Below are 20004 nucleotides of genomic sequence, written 5' to 3'. Positions count from 1 at the left end.
TCTTCCCCGATCGTCGGGGAATCGAGTTTGGAGATCCGCCCGCTTGTGTAAACAATGCGGGCGGATCTCCTCAGTGACAAACAGTGACAGATTGCAGGGTTCAGCATAGCTGAACATGCGATCTGTCCCTGTGTCACTCAGTCACCTCCCCCCCACACACGTTAGTAAGCACCAGGCATACATTAACCCCTCCCTCTCCAATAAAATTAACCCCTTCCCTGCCAGTGTCATTTTTACAGTAACAGTGCATATTTATAGCACTGATTACTATAGAAATGTCACTGGTGCCCCCAAAAGTGTCAAAAATGTCAGTTAAGGGTCCGATCTGTCCGCCGCAATGTCGCAGTCCCGCAAAAAAAATCGCAGATCGCTGCCATTACTCGTTGAAAAAAAAAAAAAAAACACCAAAAATGACAGAAATCTTTCCCTTAGTTAGTAAACGCAATAACTTTTGCGCAATCCAATCAAAATACGCTTATTGTGATTTTTTTAACAAACATAGGTAGCAGAAAACAAATTGGCCAAAAATTAAAAAAAATTTTGATTTTTACATTTTTTTTGGGGGGGAATTTCATATAAAAAAATGTGAAAAATATTGTTATTTTTTCAAAATGTACGCTCTTTTTTTGTTTATAGCGCAAAAAGTAAAAATTGCACAGGTGATCAAATACCACCAAAAGAAAGCTCTGTTTGTGGGAAAAAAAAGGACATAAATTTTGTTTGGGTACGGCGTTGCACGACCGCGCAATTGTCAGTTAAAGTCACACAGTGCCGAATCGCAAAAAGTGGCCTGGACGTAAGACAGCAAAATCCTCCGGTGGTAAAGTGGTTAACATTGGTTTAGGTTAGCCCAATGTTTATGCATATGCCATACCTGTGGAAGATGAAAATCACTGTAGTTGGAACTGCTACTACAAAGATCTCTAGGAGCTTCTGGGGGTCCTGAGCAGTTGCCCTACTTCATTGTGAACATAGGAGAGCGCTTATTTGGCATGGGCACCATTCAGAGAACATTTTGCATTTACAGAATGAAAGCAAAGCATCTCTGATTGGAGGAGGTGGAATTGTGACATCACTGGCTCGTCTCTCCTGTTTGTTCATTTAAGAGAGTGTGTTTTATTCATTAGGAAAATGCAAAGTGTTCCCTGGTGCTCAATCTGAGCAAGTGACGACCTGTGTTATCAAAGCAGGGCAGCTGTCCGGCAAAGGACTCAGAAGCAAGTGGAGATCAGTGGTAGTGATAGTGGTGCCAACTGCAGGGATTTTCAGCTTCCATTGGGTTCCCACTTTGAACTTTGGTCCAAGCTAAACAAATGTAACTTTGTACAAATTGCCAAACCTGGAATTTAGTTTTACGCTCCATGTACAAAATAATACACCATCCACTCTCCATTGGCATTTATTTTATTTTATTAAAAACAAACTTGAAAACAATAAAACTGGAGTACAAAATCATTTGGCTACAGCTATGTCACAGAGAGTTTTTTTCTCCTTGTAAATAAGAGCTGATTATTTATAATTGTCCTGCAATTTAAAAAAAAAAAAGTCAGCTCAGGATAAAACATGAAAGACTATACAGCATCACATTGATTTACTGACACAGTACAGGCAGTTTCTTGCTGTTATCACAATCCCTTTTCTTTCTACAACGATACGACTGGCTGCACATACACAAAGATATTGTGCACCTATTTTCTACCCTGTTATGAGTGATGAGCTTCATTTGGGCAGTTCCTCGATAATGATCCGAGATACAGAGTTCCATCCAGTGGAAGCGTCTCCTCTGGGGTAATCTGCGCACGTCCCCACCCAGACCGCGACATCCACCAGCCCTGCGTTGATCCCTTCACACAGGCCTTCCACTGCAAGTTACAAAAAAAAAAAAAGGTATTCAATTAGACATCAGACACCAGTGTTAATCGCAGTATATTATACTAAATTCAAACCTTGAGGATGATTTATAAAAACTGGAGAGTGCAAAATCTGGTGCAGCTCTGTATAGCAGCCAATTTACTTCAGTTAACTGCAGTACAGAGAGTTTTTTCCAGCCTTTTGAAGTGTAGGAAGATTATGACTTTCCTAAACTCTGTCTCTGTGCAGTAGTAACACTGACTGATAGAACAGGGAAGAAAAGAAATGGGTCTAGTAAGGACTGGACGAACTAGCACTAAACAGGAGGTAAGGACAGAGGGAAAACCAAAATTACATAGTAAAGAAGTTCTAGTGGCCTAAAACAGTCGCTAGATATCAGTATAATGCAGAACAATAATAACCTGATGCAATTTAATAAAACACATTCAAAATACATGAAAGTGGGGCAGAACAAACTGGTTGACATTTAGAGCCCAAATTAGGTAAGTAACCTTGCAGTTTAAAAAAATAAAATTGCAAATTATAGTATATAGCCGTGTCCTTTAGAAATGTGTATCATACTGCCTTGCTCCATACCAGTGTTAATTTCGTCGACTAAAACCGACTAAAACGTTTTCGTCGACTAACACAATTCAGATGACTAAAATACGACTAAAACTAAAATGGCATTTTAGTCTTAAGACTAAAATACGACTAAAACTAAAATGGCATTTTAGTCAAAAGACTATAACTAAAACTAAATCGCAATTTGCTGCCAAAAATTAACACTGGTGCATGCTCAAAGCATAAATAATAACATATTAGATTTTTCACTCCAGGACCAGCAGTAGTATATAATGAGTTTGGAAATTGTAGAGAAATGCTTAAATAATGCATTACAAATTACAATTGAACTACACCCATTTGATTATAGATGACTAAAATTAGTTTTAGTCGACTAAAATGTAGGGCGTTTTAGTCGACTAAAATATACTGGAGTTTTAGTCGACTAAATACGACTAAAACTAAAACATTTGCAGAAGACTAAAATAGGACTAAAACTAAAATGCCATTTTAGTCCTAAGACTAAGACTAAAACTAAATTGAAATTTGCTGCCAAAATTAACACTGCTCCATACCCAGCATTGCACGGTTCTTCAAAATCTCCCCAGTCCTCCATCGTGATCACAGCTGGTGCACAGCCAGACATCTAACAATGGAGGAACCATCAGCAGGTTGATGGATCAATAACGAACATTCCAATAAAGTCTATGGTAATATTGAAGAAAGTCATGTGACATCAGGCAGTCTGTACAGTTAAAGGTGAACTACAGGTATGATCTTTATTGCATACATTGGTCCAGCTTGGCACAACGTAAGTACTCTATGCATATCTCTCATTCCTGAAGGACAACTGGGGAAGCTGACAATCACTGTAGAAGTTGCTGCTACTACAGCGATAGCCACAATCTTTCAGGTCCCACTATGGTTTTGTGCGAGAGGATTCCCCTCTGTATGCTGACCACAGGGGGTCGCTTGCTGGACATTGCCGCCATTCCTAGAAATTTCCATAAATACAAGGTGTTCTCTGCTTGGAGGAAGTGGAGCATTGATGCCATGATCTCCATCTTGACCAATTAGAGGACTCCTTGTATCGACTGAAAAAAAAATACATGGTATTCTATAAATGGCGGCAGTGCCCAGAGCTGTGTGAATGAATGACGTGGCCGTGTAAGTTGAGCCCCGCACGGCCACACTGATTTTAAAAAGTGACAGCTAGTACGGGAAACTTCATCCTGTACTGCTGTCACAGGGAGGGGGCAGCGGGCAAGAAATGCAGCATTACGAACATGTTATATCTACGCCCTTTAAATCTACTTCCACCCCCATTCTAAGCTAATTACCCTGTAAAAGGAAGATTCTTATGCTTATCTATTCTGAAGTTGCTCTGGTCCATTCATATCATCTCTCCAGCACTCAGTTGAGTGAAGAGGAGAGATTGCCATCAACACAGGAGAAGACTGGGGCAGGGGGGGAAATTGCCCCCCCGGGCCGCTCTGATGGCCTGTAAAAAGACTGCACTGCTTCTACCACAGACGTGCCTAAAGGATTCCTGGTGAAGAGAAGTAAAAAGTCACCACAGCTGACCTACTGAGTGCAGGATGAAGACAAGGACAGAGCGCAGACACCCCATCCCCCCCCCCCCCCCCCAGCATGGATGGTGTAAACTGTGTCTGAGCAGAAGCCAGTTCCATGCCCCACTGGAGACTCTCCTCTGTCCAGCCCCAACCAGGTTGTTCCAGCTCCCCCCTGCTGGCCAGGTTGGGAACCCAGATTCGACCGGTGGGTTAAGAGTACCTGGAGTGGAGCTTCAGCCTGTAATGGGGAGGCCAGGAAGAGGGAGAGTGGGAGGGGGGCCGAGTGGCTGCACCATGGGCCTCTGGATTGCATTTGCCCCCTGGGCCAAATGTTGCCAGTCAGTTCCTGCATCAACATCAGTGACATAACCCATAGGCTTACTATGGGGCATCCATGGTCAGTGATCTCTCCTCTACACTGAAGCTGGCACTGGGGCCAGATCATGTGACCATACCAGAGCAACTTCAGGATGGGTAAGACCAGGCACCTTTCCTTTTACAGGGTACATAGAATAGGCTTAGAATGAGGGGTGGGACGAGATGAAAGCTTACATAGCTTTTGACTTGCCTTCCACTTGAATTTTCACTTTTGTGAAGTGAATTTATGTGTACCTAGATTCAGTTTATCATGCTCTTCTCCTACCTGTAGAAGTGCGGTGGATGTTTATGGTAGAGTTGAACTCGACACTGCCTTGGTCCAGATATATAATGGCCTCGATGGGGAGGGGTCCAGAACACTCGGCTCCATTGAAGGTGAAGTACCAGCGCTGGCAGCAGGCGGTCTTACACTTCAGGCGCAGGGAACCGCTGAACACAACTCTCAGGGCACTTTGTGAGCGCATCTTTGTGAATGTACATTCCTGAGAAAAAGAATACAGCAAATAAAACCCCTCATGTCATGTATCACTGTCTATGGGTGAAACTTCATGTGCATCCCTGTGCTTTAATATGCTACGACTATTGTGTAGCCATAGTTTTTTGTGATGCATTCACATGATGGGTAGCCATCCAAACCTGTCAAAACCAGAAACATGGCCGTTTTTGCTGACTTGTTTGGTTGGCCAACTCTGGCTTTCACTCTGAACAATTATGCAGACCAGATTCAATAAATACAGAACCTAATATAGGTTCCCACACCTGTGCAAAATTAATAATTATTACAGTAAAACCTTGGATAGAGAGCATAATTTGTTCCAGAAAGATGCTTGTAATCCAAAGCACTCGTATATCAAAGCAAATTTACCCATAAGAAATAATTGAAACTCAGATGATTCGTTCCACAACCATTTATTCATAAAAAAGAGAAGAGAGGCACCTCTAAGTGTAGCAATATAGTTACATTTAATGAAGGTAAAACATTTAGCAACTCACATGGTTGATGATTAAAGAGGCTCATCTAAAAAAGCAGGGATCTGGGGGTAAAGCTGTCCACATAGACCGTCCTCCACACCACCGGCTTTCACCGCTGTCAGTCTGCAATCATGACCGGGAAGACTACACTGCAGTAGAGCGATCTAAAAGCAAGGCTTGAATTGCTCGTGGAGCGCACCATGGAAGGAATGAGGTTGATGGCAGTGCGGAGGACGGTCTATGTGGACAGCTTTACCCCGGATGCCTGTATACTTAGCTGTGTCTGCTTTAATCATCAACCATGTGAGTTGCTAAATGTTGTACCTTCATAATCCTTACCATATTGCTACACTTAGAGGCGCCTCTCTTCTATTTTATAATCAGTTGTGACATGACCCTACTCATATATCAAGACATCGCTTGTTTATCAAATCAAAATGTATTAAAATATTTTGCTTGCCATGCAAAACGCTCTCAAACTAAGTTACTCTCAATCCAAGGTTTTACTGTATTATCAAGTAAATACAAATGTTAAACCATAATAATTGTGTAACAAAAGATCTGATTTGATTTTAAATAAAGTGATGTAAAGGAGCTGCTCATTTTAAGGTACAACAACTAACCTGTAAATGATATATAATAATATTAATAACCGCGCTCCCAAGTGTAATATATACACATAAACATTAATCATAATGGCATAAAGCTTTGACATTTCCACCAAACAGTGATGTGATAGTTGTCACTTCATTTAAAAGTGAAACTTAAAAAATAGAAATTAAAGTTTGACAATAAATAAAGCCCAAGATATATCCAATTAACGTAAATTAAGCATCCACCATAAATGAAGACAGAGGTGATATCCTTTCATTCATTCATTCATTCCAGGTACTTTTATAGCGCCCTCAATTTACGCAGCGCTTTACATATACATTGTACATTCACATCAGTCCCTACCCTCAAGGAGCTTACAATCTATGGTCCCTAACTCACATACAAACACACATAGTAGGGCCAATTTAGACAGGAGCCAATTAACCTACCAGCATGTCTTTCCACCAACATATAGGTGCACAACGCACTCACTAGACTCTATTGACCCCTATTACAGAGAGTCAAAAACACAAAGACAGCAGAGGGATAATCCTGAGAGGCCACAGGCTGATCTCCATAAAATCGCATCCAGATTGCTGCTAACATCCACGCACATCTCCTGATATGGAATTCTCATATGATGTGTAACACGGCGCTCCAGCGCTGTATTACAAGTCAGCATAAATATGCAGATAAGAGAGCAGAGGGCTCTTATGGTGTAGTATTATAAACTTTTATTTTAAAACAAACAAATATTACACTTACATTTAAGTTGAAAGAAATCCAGCATTAAAATCGTTAGGAACGCTGGTTTTGCGTTCCACCTGCGCTCCAACTACCGGATATGACGTATCTCAGTGACTCTACCCAAGGCTTTCATCAGCATACGTCTGATATCATTATGGGTCCACCACTGTTTGGTGGAAATTTCAAAGCTTTACGCCATTGTGATTAATGTTTATGTTTACATATTACACTTGGGAGTGCGGTTATTAATATTATTATATATCACATGCAGATCAGATTGCTGACTGTCCACAGCAGTTGACAGCACAATTTCTTCATGATAAATCTACTCTAAAGCTCAACTCCTGCATTTTTGTGTCCTCCAATCCCTCCTCCCTAAACACCATGGCCAGGCCATAATTCTTTTCAAAATCAAATTATTCATTTCTTTTTTCTACAGTCCTTAGGCCTGTCTGGTGAGCTCACTGGTCCTATCTCTTCTCCTCTAGTGGTGGCAGCTGGCAGTCCTTCTTCTTGGACAGTGCTTCACTCAAATAATGATGTCTTGAAGTACTGTGAACTAGAGTTTGACCAATTACCGGCAATGCCGATATATCGGGGGCCGATATGAACTTTCCCTGATAAATCGGTATCGGCCCCTGAGGTTACCGATATTGCCGATATTTTGGGAAAGTGCTTGTACCGGAGTGATGCCTGCAGCTAGAGGCATCACCCCGGTACCGGCGTCAATAGCTGACGCTCGGCTGTCATTACAAGGAGCGGAAGGGGATGTCCCCCCCCTCCAGCCGCCTTCTGCAGCCCACCCGGGTCTCCCGTTCCACCGGGAGACCCGGGCATCCTACCTGCACGGCCGCCTAAGAGAAGACCCCATCAAAGCTGCATTCAGCTCTGATCGGGTCTCCATGTAATAACCTGCATACTAGCTCATTATGCCTTTCTCCTGCAGGTTTTGTTTTTTTTTTTAGGTGAGTATACAACCGCTTTAAACACTTGCCGACCGCCTCCTGTACATTTACTGCGGCACGCAGCCGCTTACAGGCAAAGTGACATAGTACTACGTCGCTTGCCAAAAAGCCTGTAGGGGGCAAACGCGCGCCGCCGCCATCGCGCTCCCGCCCCCCGCTCATTCCCTGCCTAGCCAGCGTGTGTGACCGGTGGCTCCGATGTCCGCCGGCCACTCGTGATCTCCCTCAGGAGTGGGAGAAAGACAGACGGCTGATGTAAACACAGCCGTCTGTCATTCTCCCTGAAGTAATGACAGAGGCTATGCGATCCTGCTATGTAGGATCGTATGTCTCTGTGATTACTTCACTAACCACGCCCCCTAACAGTTAGAATCAAGCCCCTAGGGACACACTTAATCCCTTGATCACCAATAAAGTTAACCCCTTCCCTGCCAGTGTCATTTTTACAGTAACAGTGCATATGTATAGCACTGATTACTGTAGTAATGTCACTGGTACCCCCAAAAGTGTAAAAAATGTCAGTCAGGGGTCCAATCTGTCCGCCGCAATGTCACAGTCCCGCAAAAAGAAATTGCAGATCGCCGCCATTACTCGTTAAAAATAAAAAAAATAAAAATGACAGAAATCTTTCCCGTAGTTAGTAAACGCAATAACTTTTGCGCAAACCAATCAAAATACGCTTATTGCGATTTTTTTTTACCAAAAATATGTAGCAGAAAACAAATTGGCCTAAAATGTTAAAAAATTTTGATTTGAACATTTTTTTTGAGAATTTCATATGAAAAATGTGAAAAAATATTATTTTTTCAAAATTGTCGCACTTTTTTGTTTATAGCGCAAAAAATAAAAATCGCACAGGTGATCAAATACCACCAAAAGAAAGCTCTGTTTGTGGGAAAAAAAGGACATCAATTTCATTTGGGTACAGTGTCGCACGACCGCGTAATTGTCCGTTAAAGTCACGCAGTGTTGAATCGCAAAATAGGGCTTGGTCTTTGAGCAGCCAAATCCTCCGGGGCTTAAGTGCACTCTCAGTTCACAGCACAGGAGTCACAACTACTTATGGATTTTTCTAAATTATTGTTCTATGCGCAGTCTCATCACTGCACTTTTGTTGCACTATTAGCACTTTTTCTTGTCACCCTGCCTACAGCATAGGAGTCACAGCTGATTTATCTACTTATTGATTGCAGTTTACCATTGATTGATTTGATTGATATTTATTTATTTATGCATTACGGATAAGCGCAGCTTCAATACTGTACCTAGTTGAGAACGGCTGGCTAACTGAGTAAAGGTAATGAGGTCATAAAACAGACTGCTTAAAGAACACTCACTGCGATTTTGCCCAGGTCTATGCCGTAGTTGAGGGCACTCCATGCGCACTGCTTGTAGTTAGGTGTCCAGGGCTCCACCAGGCTCTCTCTCATACATTCTCCTTTCTCTCCTTTCATCCCATCACGTCCCGGAATGCCAGGTGTGCCGGGAATTCCATTTACTCCTGGAGTACCATCTCGCCCAGGAGGACCCATACTGCCTTGCATGCACAATCCATTGTACTGTAAAAATTTAAAGGGAAGGTTAAAGAGCAGTGTTTAGTTACAATATGCATATTGTTATAATATTAATTAGTTATAATAGGCATATGATTTTCAGAGTTATGTATCATTGAAAGTTTATGGGTCTTTTAAAGGAATACAATAAATAATGTCGATTAAATATATAGCTTAATAAAAAGAAACCCGTGTTTTACCTATGTAGGGCAAAGCAATGTGTTCATATTTTTTTTCCCAACCCCAATAACATAAAGGGGTTGATTTACTAAAACTGTAGCGCTCAGAATCTGGTGCAGCTGTGCATGGTAGCCAATCAGCTTCTAACTTTAGCTTGTTCAATTAAAGCGGAGTTATTATTATTATTAAGGATTTCTATAGCGCCAGCAATTTACGCAGCGCTTTACAATAATAGAGGGAGACAGTACATATACAATACAATAAAATACAAGAGGATTTAGAGGGCCCTGCTCAGAAGAGCTTACAATCTAATGGGGTGGAGTTCCGGCCTTGGGGGTCAATTTGAGCTAAAAATACCCCCTGGACAGTCAGGGCTAGTACATTCCATAATGGATAGCCTCTGAACTGTCCCGGGTCGCACTTACCTGTAAGAAGAAATACTTACCTTGAAAATTTCTTCTCCAGCGCTGCCATCTCAGGTGTGGGCAGCTGAAGCCGCAGCGTCCCTCTGCGTGTCCTCTTCCATGTCCTCTTTGTGACATCGGAGTCCCACAATGCACTGCACTGGCCCCGCTCGTCACTTCCGGTGCAGGCGCGGCATGCCCAGAAGCTGCTTAGCAGTGAATGCCGCGCCTGCACCGGAAGTGACGAGCGGGCCGGTGCAGGCGCATTGATTCCTGGGAGCGATGAGGTTCAGCTCCCAGGAATCATCGCAAACCGGAAGTGACGGCGCAGGCCACGGCCGCAGAGGGAGGAAGTGGAAGGAAGGTAAGTATATTTTCTTCTATAATAAGGTAAGTGAACATTTCTTTTTCAGGTTGCCCTCAGCAAGCGGATGGCCCAAAATCGATTTTATCGATTTTGAGGCCGGATATCCGCTTTAAGCTTTGACAATAAAACCTGGAAGCTGCTTGGTTTCTTTGCAGAGCTGAACCCGATTTTGCACTCTCAAGTTTAAGTAAATCAGCCCTGTACACTGAACTTCACCTTTACTTTTGCTGCCCAACATCCAGTTCCAATTTGGAGTTAGAGATTACACATGGCTGATTTCACATGACTGTGACAGCGTGGGGCTAATCACCAAACATTAGTGCTTCCACACTGCCCCAGACACCAGACATGGAACTAATGAGTATTTCTATCACTTCTAGTGTTGAACAAAGGGAAGCTAATGTTGGAATTTTTGCATAGGCAAAGCACAGGGTTGTTTTAACTGTCTTACTAGGATGGATAAAGAAGGAATTACAGAAGAGCTGATATTTCTTTCCAGGTTGAAGTCCGCTCTCTGCTGACGTCACAGAAGTCAGTCCAGGCACCGCATCATCACGACCATGGAGTCTGGATCTGTCAGGTGTCTAGACTGACACCCGTCTCACTTGGGCCGCTAAGAGCCTGAGTTGGCCACTCCTCGCCCCTCCACAGCCCAGTGCTCCAGTGAGCGAGGAAGGGGCAGAGCAGAGAGCTGCTGGCTGACAGAACCGAAAGATCGGTGGTGTTCGATCGTTTGGGTCTCAGTATAAAGGCACCGGGGACCGATGCAGCATTGGACCGATGCTGCATCCACCTAGGTAAGTATAAATGGGGGGGGAGGGAATCCCTTAGATCTCTTTTAACGCATTACATAAAAATTACTTAGCACCACAAAATACTTGGTTCTGTATTCTCTAAAAGTGGTGGTACTTAGAGGTGGGTAGGGGGTGGAACCAAGGGTTGGTGCTCGGAGGTGGGTAGAGGGCAGAGGCAAGGGGTGACTACCTGCACCTATTCTCTGAGAAAAAAAGCACTGACTATGACTAGGGCCAGGACGGGCCAAAACACGTTAGAGTTGATGTCCATTTTGATACACTGCAGTAAAAGATTGGTTGGACCAAAACTAGATGTCATCTTTGAAGTATAGGTCCACTTAAATAATACTTATTAAAAGAAAATGAATAATTTTTTGGAGACTATAAATACCTACTGTTTCATGTACCAGTGTCTCCTACAACCTATTTTTGCCATCAAGTTGCTGCAGAAGAGGATGGCCCTGTATAAATTAATCAAAGGTATTCTTCTTCAGTCCACCCAAATTTTTGTAAACTGTTCCAACCCAAACATAGAACTTCAACACTGAGGTCATTATGGAGCTGAAATTGGTCCTGACCATGACCAGCCTTCTACAGCTTGATGGGATGTGTTGATTTTTGTCCTGGATGCTGGAGACATAAGGTATTACCTTGGGTTGCAGCCTGTGAGCTGGAAAATGTGAGTCAATTAGCTGTGAAATAAGAAATAATGAATAGAGCTGTATACCTGCCAGAACACAGAAGTGGAATTTGAGCCTATAAGCAGGGGCCAAAAAATTGCTCCTAACTCCCTGAGCCAAGATATAAGCATGCGTCTATAGAGAGTCTGGTGCCAGAAAGGCCTTTCATTGACTGTATGCATTGTGTAGCCATGGAAATATGTCTGCTTGGAATGGCTGCAGGGATCTGAATCATTGTTGCCAAGTCGTTTCAATGCATACAGTCTGTGATGTAAGCTCAAAGCCAAATCTATAGCAAGGGAAAATGTGCTCTTCCTACCTAGATACATTCATATTCATAGCAATTGCTATTTACCTTTTTATTAATCATTCACGGCAGCATAGTAAAATGTTACAGCTGTCTTGGCTTGAATTATCTAACAATTGCTTTAAAGTGGAATCATAAACAGGTAATCAGACCTCTCTTATGTATTACCTGCTTTTGACTGTACAGCCTGCCCAAAGGCCAGACATAGGTTACTCCTTAACCCTGCGAGTCTCCAAGCTTCTCGCCCATCTGCGGGGTCGGGCCATGCAGAATATTCTGGGTGAGTGCACTGAGGTTAGTCATAATTAACTAAAGCTAGGTCCCACACATAGGGTAATATATAGGAGACGGGCTTTGCAAAAAAGTAAATGTTGGCCACTGGGCTATCAAAAGATGGTATTAGCATATGTATATGTATTTTAATTAGGATGTTGGGGAAGAGGGAAGGAGAGGTTTAACTGTAGTCTCACTTTAACCTCCCTGGCGGTATGATTATGTCAGGAATTCTGTACCAAAAGCGGTACAATTCTTTTCATGGAAATTTGGCGTTATGTATTATAGGCCTACAATTCTTAGTAATTACTGACTTAAACCTGACCAAAACAAGACTCTAGTAGACATCCCAGATGTGATAAATTTGAAACACTAACGCATGAATTATAATCTAATCAATAATATAATTTTATAATATATAATATATATATATATATATATTATTTAATAAAATTATATTATTGATTCGATTATAATTAATGCGTTATATATTATTGTGAACCTATGTTTTGCCCAAGCAGGACAACACAACAGTTTTATTATAATGCCAACCCCACAGCTGCACATGTATATCTAACTTTCACTTTTCCCCTGCTTCATTCAAAGCACTCCTAATTTGGAGGTTACACAGACCTGAGGACTTTTTCCCATCCCATGTAACAGTACTGGATGTCTGAGTAAATTCCTTCAAAGTGAAGGGAATTTTCCTTTTAAATAGTTGTCATGGGAAATTTTGAATGCCCCTCACTTTTTGTTTTGGTAACAATGGTCACCGCTATAGACAGGAAGGCTAACTCTTCCTAAAGGGGTCACAGACACAAAAAGAAACTTAATAGGGGATCTCTTCCCTACTATACATCATATACTTCAATACGAGAAAACTTAATTTCAGAAGATGGAGCTAAGTGCCATGTATGGAGGGCATGCCTGAGGTTCTGCTAAGTGCCAGCCATGGAATGCACACCTGAACTTCGCACACCACAGGTTCTGCTATGAGCTGGCCATGGAGGGCATGCCTGAGGTTCTGCTATGAGCTGGGCATGGAGGACATACCTGAGGTTCTGCTCAATGCTGGCCATGGAGGGCACATCTGAGTTTCTGCAAAGTGCCAGCCCCCAAGGGCGTGTCTGAAGTTCTGAAAAAAGCCGTCCATGGAGGGCAGACCTGAGGTTCTGCTAAGTGTTGTCCATAAAGGGTACATCTGAGTTTCTGCAAAGTGCCAGCCATGGAGGGCACACCTGAGGTTCTACTAAGTGCCAACCATGGAATGCACACCTGAACTTCGCACACAACAGGTTCTGCTATGAGCTGGCCATGGAGGGCATGCCTGAGGTTCTGCTATGAGCTGGCCATGGAGGGCATACCTGAGGTTCTGCTCAATGCTGGCCATGGAGGGCACATCTGAGTTTCTGCAAAGTGCCAGTCCCCAAGGGCGTGTCTGAAGTTCTGAAAAGTGCCGTCCATGGAGGGCAGACCTGAGGTTCTGCTAAGTGTTGTCCATAAAGGGTACATCTGAGTTTCTGCAAAGTGCCAGCCATGGAGGGCACACCTGAGGTTCTGAAGTGCTGGCCAAGGCCATGTTTTTTCCATTTAAACGCGCGTAGCTGCATTAAAATTCAGACTGCAGCTCTGACAAGACATACCTGAGGTTCTACTAAACACTGGTCATGGAAGGCACACCTGAGGGTCTGCTAGGTGTTGACAATTGACAGCACATCAGAGGTTCTGTTAAGTGCTGGCAATGGAGGGAACACCTGAGGTTCAGCTTCAGGCAGCACTCAAGCCAATATCACATCAGCGATCTTCACCAGTGACAGTTTTTAAATACGGTGTGTTCATATCCGCAGGAATGCTTTTCTAAAGCTGTTTTTCCTTTTAAATGCATGAAACTGTTCAAATATAGACTGCAGCATCTAACAAGAAAGGCTGCCTTTGACCTGGTCTACTAAGTGCCAGCCATGAGGGACACACCTGAAGTTCTGCTAAATGCTGGTCATGAAGGGCACACCTGAGGTTCTGCTAAGTGCCATCTGTAAAGGGTATATTTGAGGCTATACTAAGCACTGGCCATGGAAGATGCACCTGAGGTTCTGCTTCAAACAGCCCTAAAGCAGCCATACATGGATGGAAGGAAATTGACATGAGTCCAAATGCTCATCTCTTTCTATTCATCTATCTATCTAGTCAGTGCCATCTTAGGAGCATTAAGGTGCCCCGGGCAATGTAGTGCACTGGGGCCCCGCCTACACAATCACCCACGAGAATAAAAATGCAAATTATCGATATTAATTGGTACAGCAGTGCCAGGCTAATGACAGCTTCCAAGTTCGGGGGCTGGGTCCGGTGAACACACACACACACAGAGGAGTCAGACTTGACTGTCTTGAGTATGCCTGTTCCCGGGAATCTGGACTAATGCTTGGCTGGGGCTGGGTTGCTGGGCAGGTGGGGCCCCCCAGGCAAGTGGGGCCCCCGGGCAACTGCCCAGCGTGCCCATTCGGAAAGATGGCCCTGTATCTAGTATTTTCTCTGCAGTTTTTAGCAATTCCTGCCAGCAATCAGATCATAGTGTGACATGGACCTAAGACACAGTACACTCTTGTATATGTCACACAGTTTCTTACTATATATTGAGGTCTCTTTCCTGGGCAATTTAAAAACAGGTCGGCTGTCAAGTCCTACAACACTCTCCTAATACATAAGGATCCTCCTAAACACTAAATATATTACATGAGAAATTCGAACTGCTCTCCATGCATTTTGCAGTGCGTCAGACCATCAAATGTGATAAAAACAGTTGTATTCTCCAGTGTTTTATTGTTATGGTACCTTTGTAGGATAAACAATCCTGCTTCTTTAAGGATTAGTCTCAACATTGCAATGCCACTCAAATTGATTGACAAGATCTGATGAGACCCAATGTGAACTGCTTTGCACTTCAGTGAGCAGAATTGGCGTGCCTGGTGTAACTGAGTGAATCACTGGAATGTGCCAGCACTAACATGGGGGAGGGTAATTCTCTTCTGTATTTTCAAGAATGACTCTACTCTGTAAAGATTTTAAAACTGAATTCTAGGCAGATATAAAATGCCCACATTAATGCAGTGCTGTAATCATTATTACAATATTAAATGTATTTGTTTTTAAATGCAAGCAGTATACCTGAATTTGACCTGGTATGAGCCTCTTTCAGTCCCTGTTATAGCAGGGCTGTAGTGTGAGACAAAGAAGCTGCAAAGGAGCCAATCAGTTCATTAGAAGCATGCTGATAGGAGGAGAGAACAGGGTGATAGAGAGGTGAACTCATATGTGCTTCTTCTCCTTCCACTGCCCAGTCATAGGCTGGAGTGAGTCGAGGATGACCTGGGCTCAGAGTAAATGGTTTGAATTATGCTAGCCATAAAACTGAGGATGTGTAACAGCAGAAAAAAAGTATTGCAGGGAAAAATATTGCAAAAGCTGGGGTTGTTATTTAATCTTTAAATAAACTTTTATCATTTTTAACTTCAGTTCTGCTCCTTCCACACTTGCACAACTCCAAAATTGCACCGACTTTGGAGTGCAACTTTGGTGCAACTTTGATGCGACTTTAACCCAACTTTGATGCAACTTTGGTTGGGTGCAACTTGGATACGACTTTGGCTTTATCCAGTGATAATGGACAACTGTTGCACACAAGTTGCATTGTATAACATTCAGGTCTGACTTTCATGCAACTTCTGAGGCTTAACATTGAGGTCTATGGCCCTAAAATTGCTTGAAAGTCGGACCAAAGTAGTGCATGAACTACTTTGAAGTTGCTGCAACTTTAAGGCCCCTTTGACACTTGTGGGACCTAAAAGTCGGCAATTTTGCGGTGATTTTTTTGGCCGTAATTTAGCCGCGATTTTGACTGGACTTGAATCAATGCCTATGTCTATGGACCTCAAGATGCAACAAAGTCAGATCAAAGTAGTGCAAGGACTACTTTGAAGTTGTTGCTACTTGAAGTCGCACAGATATGAACTGTACTCATTGGAAATCATGGAGTACGACTTGCCATTCGATTTTGACTGGACTTGAAGCAATGCCTGTGTAATCTTGAGGTCTATAAACTTCAAAACGAATCAAAGTCGAACCAAAGTAGTGCAGGGACTACTTTGAATTCGCACAGATATGCTCGGTACTTATTGGAAAAATCATGGGGTACGACTTGTCATGCGACTTTTCAGTCCCAAGTCACAGGACAAATCACACAAGTGTGAAAGAGGCCTTAGTCGGGTATATATCATTGGAAAACATTGGTTATCATTGGAAAACATGGGGGACGACTTAAGGCCTCATTTACACGTGTGGTAGAGTTTGCCGCCCCTCCGAGAAGTAAACATGCACATATGATATATTTATTGAATATAGAATTTCTGTGTATGGGGGAATATGTCCTATGTGCATGCACGTGTTTGCAGGGTTTCACAAAATCATGTCATCATATACTCAAGTACAGTCGCATACAGCCAGTGGTGTATTTAGGTTTTGTGCTGCCCTAGGCCTGACTAAACTTATGTTTACATATGACCCACCCCTTCCTGTAAAGGCCACACCCTTTACGACCTGCCCTGTCATCCGTGAACCACAGACCATCAGTGCCCATCAGCGTAGCCTCATCAGTTCTCATACATTCAGCCTCATTAGTGCCCATCTGTGCAGCCTTGTCAGTGCCGCCTCATTACTGCCCATCAGTGCAGCCTCATCACTGACCGCTTTATGGGGGTGCCAGACCGATTTGACTCCTGGACTCTGCCCTCTGGCCCAATTCACCCCATAAGACTGGCACTATATTAACAGTGTAGCGAAAGCCAGCAGAGACCCTTTTCGTGCAGGACCCGAGAGGAAGCTGTTTTTTTTTTGTGCAGGGTGCAGCTTTTTTTCTGCCCCCCTGCAAAGTGCCGCCCTAGGCCTGGGCCTTGTTGGCCTAGGCCAAGATACAGCACTGCATACAGCCACTCTCTTCTATGGCCTGCTGTACGCACCACCAGCGACTCCTTGTGCACCATACAAATGCCAGCATTTTATGGTAAAGCATATTTTAATTTTGAGATTTGTGCAACGATTTGGATCCCTGTTCTGCTTCTTCTTTTCCATGGCAGAAGCCAGTGCAGGTGTTCACATTGTCAGCCTGAGCAGTTTATATTTCATTTAATCTAAGTTTTGTGGTTGTTCCATAAATGTACATATGCCATATGGACTACATTAAAGGGGAATTCCAGCCAATTTCTTCCCGTTTGGGATAACAGTTTTTATCGCTGTGTGTCATAATGGAAAAGATTTCCTTTCACTTCCTGAGCCGCTGACTACCGTTATCAGGACAGGATATGAGAGAACTCTCCAGAGTACTGACATAGACAGCAAGAAATATTCAACAGATGTTCTAAACCTTCGGTGCTCTAGAAGTGTTTTTATTAGGCTCCGTTCGCGTACTGGCGTATTGGATCGTGGGCAGAATCGCCGCGATCCAGAATCATTGCAAATCGCGGGATGCCCGTGCAATTCCCGTGACTTGCAATGGCACTCCAAACGCAGCGCGATTTTGCCCGACGAATAGCGGTAAAATTGCGCAAACAGAATCACGGGAAGCCTGTCGCCCAAAATAAGTTATTGCACTTTTTTTGGGTGACAGGCGTCCCGCAAATCTGTTTGCGTGATTTTACAACGATTTGTCGGGCAAAATCGCGCTGCGTTTGGAGTGCCATTGCATGGGCATCCCGCGATTTGCGATGATACGGGAAAGCAGCCAGAATTGCAGCGATTCTAACCGCGATCCAATATGCCAATATGTGAACTGAGCCTCAATGTCCCTTCTTGGAGAGACTTTCCTTTAAAGCCTAAAAGGTGGGTACACATGGATTGAAAGTCAGCCAGTTCAGCAGGAACCGGCCCAATTTCGATCTGTGTGTGGCCCTCCCCATTCAAAAGAAGTCGATCGTCAGACTGGCTTCTGCTGAATGGAACAGCTGGAAAACCTTTATTTGATCAGCCACTGCAGCCAAAGCACTGCAGCCAACACACTGCAGAGCTGATCAGTGTATTCTGACAGTGGACGATAGCAAAGCAGGAAGAATGCCTTCATCCACCTCACTTGCATGTATATCAAGCTTTAGTTTAGCTAAAATTATGTTAAAAAAAAAGACAGGACAAGGAACAGTACTTACATTGATTGAGAATGTAAGAAGGGCCTTGTGGTTGGCTGATTTTGGAGACCAAGCACAAGGCCCAGCCCCCACTCCAGTCCTGGTAGAACATGATCCTACCTGCTGAGGCAGACCCCTTCACCATTGTGTGCCCTGCTCTTTGCTGTAGGCCTCCTCATGACATCCCTGGCCATAGCCCTTTATATCCCAAAAAAGGAATGTCCACACAATAGTGAACTTCACTGCACTTTACTGGTGTTGTTCAGGAAATGGCAAGACAGTCGCATCACTGGGAACTACACTACTGTGCTAAAGTTTTTTTAGAAAAAAACGCTGTAAATGAAGAATGCTTTCAGAAGTAGAAGTTTTATTAGTTTATTTTTTATCAATAAACAAATTGGAAAGTAAATAAACACAAGAGATATCCAAATCAAATCAATATTTGGTGTGACCCCCTTTGCATTCAAAGCAGCATCAATTCTTCTAGGTATACTTGCACAAAGTTTTTGAAGGAACTCATCAGGTAGGTTTTTACAAATATCTTTGAGAACTAACCCAGAATTTCAGTGAATGTCAGATGCCTCATATCCTTCTGTCTCTTCATGTAATCCCAGACAGACTCGTTGATGTTGAGATTAGGACTTTGCGGGGGGGGGGGGGGGGGGGGGACCATCACTTCCAGGACTCCTTGTTCTTCTTTACACTTAGGCTCCTATCACACACTATGTCCGTCAAACCGACTCCGCTTTTCTCAGCGGGGGATCGAGCCGCCGATCCCCCGCTGAGCAGAAGGATGACAGCTGTGTCTCCGCGCTGTGTGCGGAGACACAGCTGTCAGTTCCCCATGCATCTCTATGGGGGAAATCGGATGGGAACGGACCGTCGGTCCGTTCTCATCCGATCCCGTCCGATCCGCTGGACGGATGGAAAATAGGGTTTCCACCCGTCCAGATTTGACAGATTGGATCGGGTCTCCGCTGCCATCCGATGCCCCATAGGAATGCATGGGGGGACCGTTCAGATCCGCCAAAAAAACAGACAGGCGGATCTGAACGGTCCGCCTGTGTGAAAGGGGCCTAAAGATGGTTCCTAATGACATTGCCTGTATGTTTGAGGTCATTGTCCTGCTGCAGAATAAATTTGGGGCCAATCACACACCTGACTCTTATCCTACAAAATCCCTAATGTTGTACAAGTGTACATATTTGATGCTGGTTTGAAGCCGGGTAGTCACACCAAATACTGATTGGGTTTAGATTTTTCTTCTGTTTGCTCACTTTGCGTTTTGTAAGTTGATAAAAATAAACAACTAAAATATATATTTTTTAAAGCATTGAACAACTGTAGCACCCTGTAGTGTGTGTTAGATGAAGGATAGGTTTTGTTAGTATAGGTAAATTTAGTTGGCTCAGGGCTAAGCCTGAGCTGTGGAATCAGGGTAAGGGTTCAGTAAGTTAGGGCTAAATCACTCATCCTGACAGCTTTTCTGATGTCTCCCCCTGGTCTAGAAAGTTGTAGAGGCCTCAGCCAATCCCCAGGAATTGGCTGGCAGGGACAGAGCTTACCTCATAAATAGGCATGGGCCATGCATGCCAGCAGGGGCAGTCGCATTGAAGATGGAGCTGTAGTGCTGA

The 20004-nt window shown here is 43.5% G+C and overlaps 1 protein-coding gene across 1 annotated transcript in view; it reads right to left on the bottom strand.

Moving 5' to 3' along the window:
* Positions 1-1557: 1557 nt before the first annotated feature.
* The window catches only part of CTHRC1 (collagen triple helix repeat containing 1), a 44628-nt gene continuing 26181 nt past the window's right edge, over positions 1558-20004 (bottom strand). The window contains exons 2-4 of the mRNA XM_082258534.1: positions 8983-9204; positions 4633-4849; positions 1558-1862 (exon numbers count right to left, since the gene is read on the bottom strand). Coding sequence (XP_082114660.1) covers positions 1720-1862; positions 4633-4849; positions 8983-9204 — 582 coding nt within the window. The 3' untranslated portion in view covers positions 1558-1719. The remainder of the gene's footprint in view (positions 1863-4632; positions 4850-8982; positions 9205-20004) is intronic.

The sequence above is a fragment of the Pelophylax lessonae genome, assembly GCF_965119305.1.
Source record: "Pelophylax lessonae genome assembly, chromosome: 5".
Lineage (NCBI taxonomy): Eukaryota > Metazoa > Chordata > Amphibia > Anura > Ranidae > Pelophylax > Pelophylax lessonae.
The sequence above is the reverse complement of the archived record's forward strand: the minus strand, read 5'-3'. Positions and strand labels throughout refer to the sequence as shown.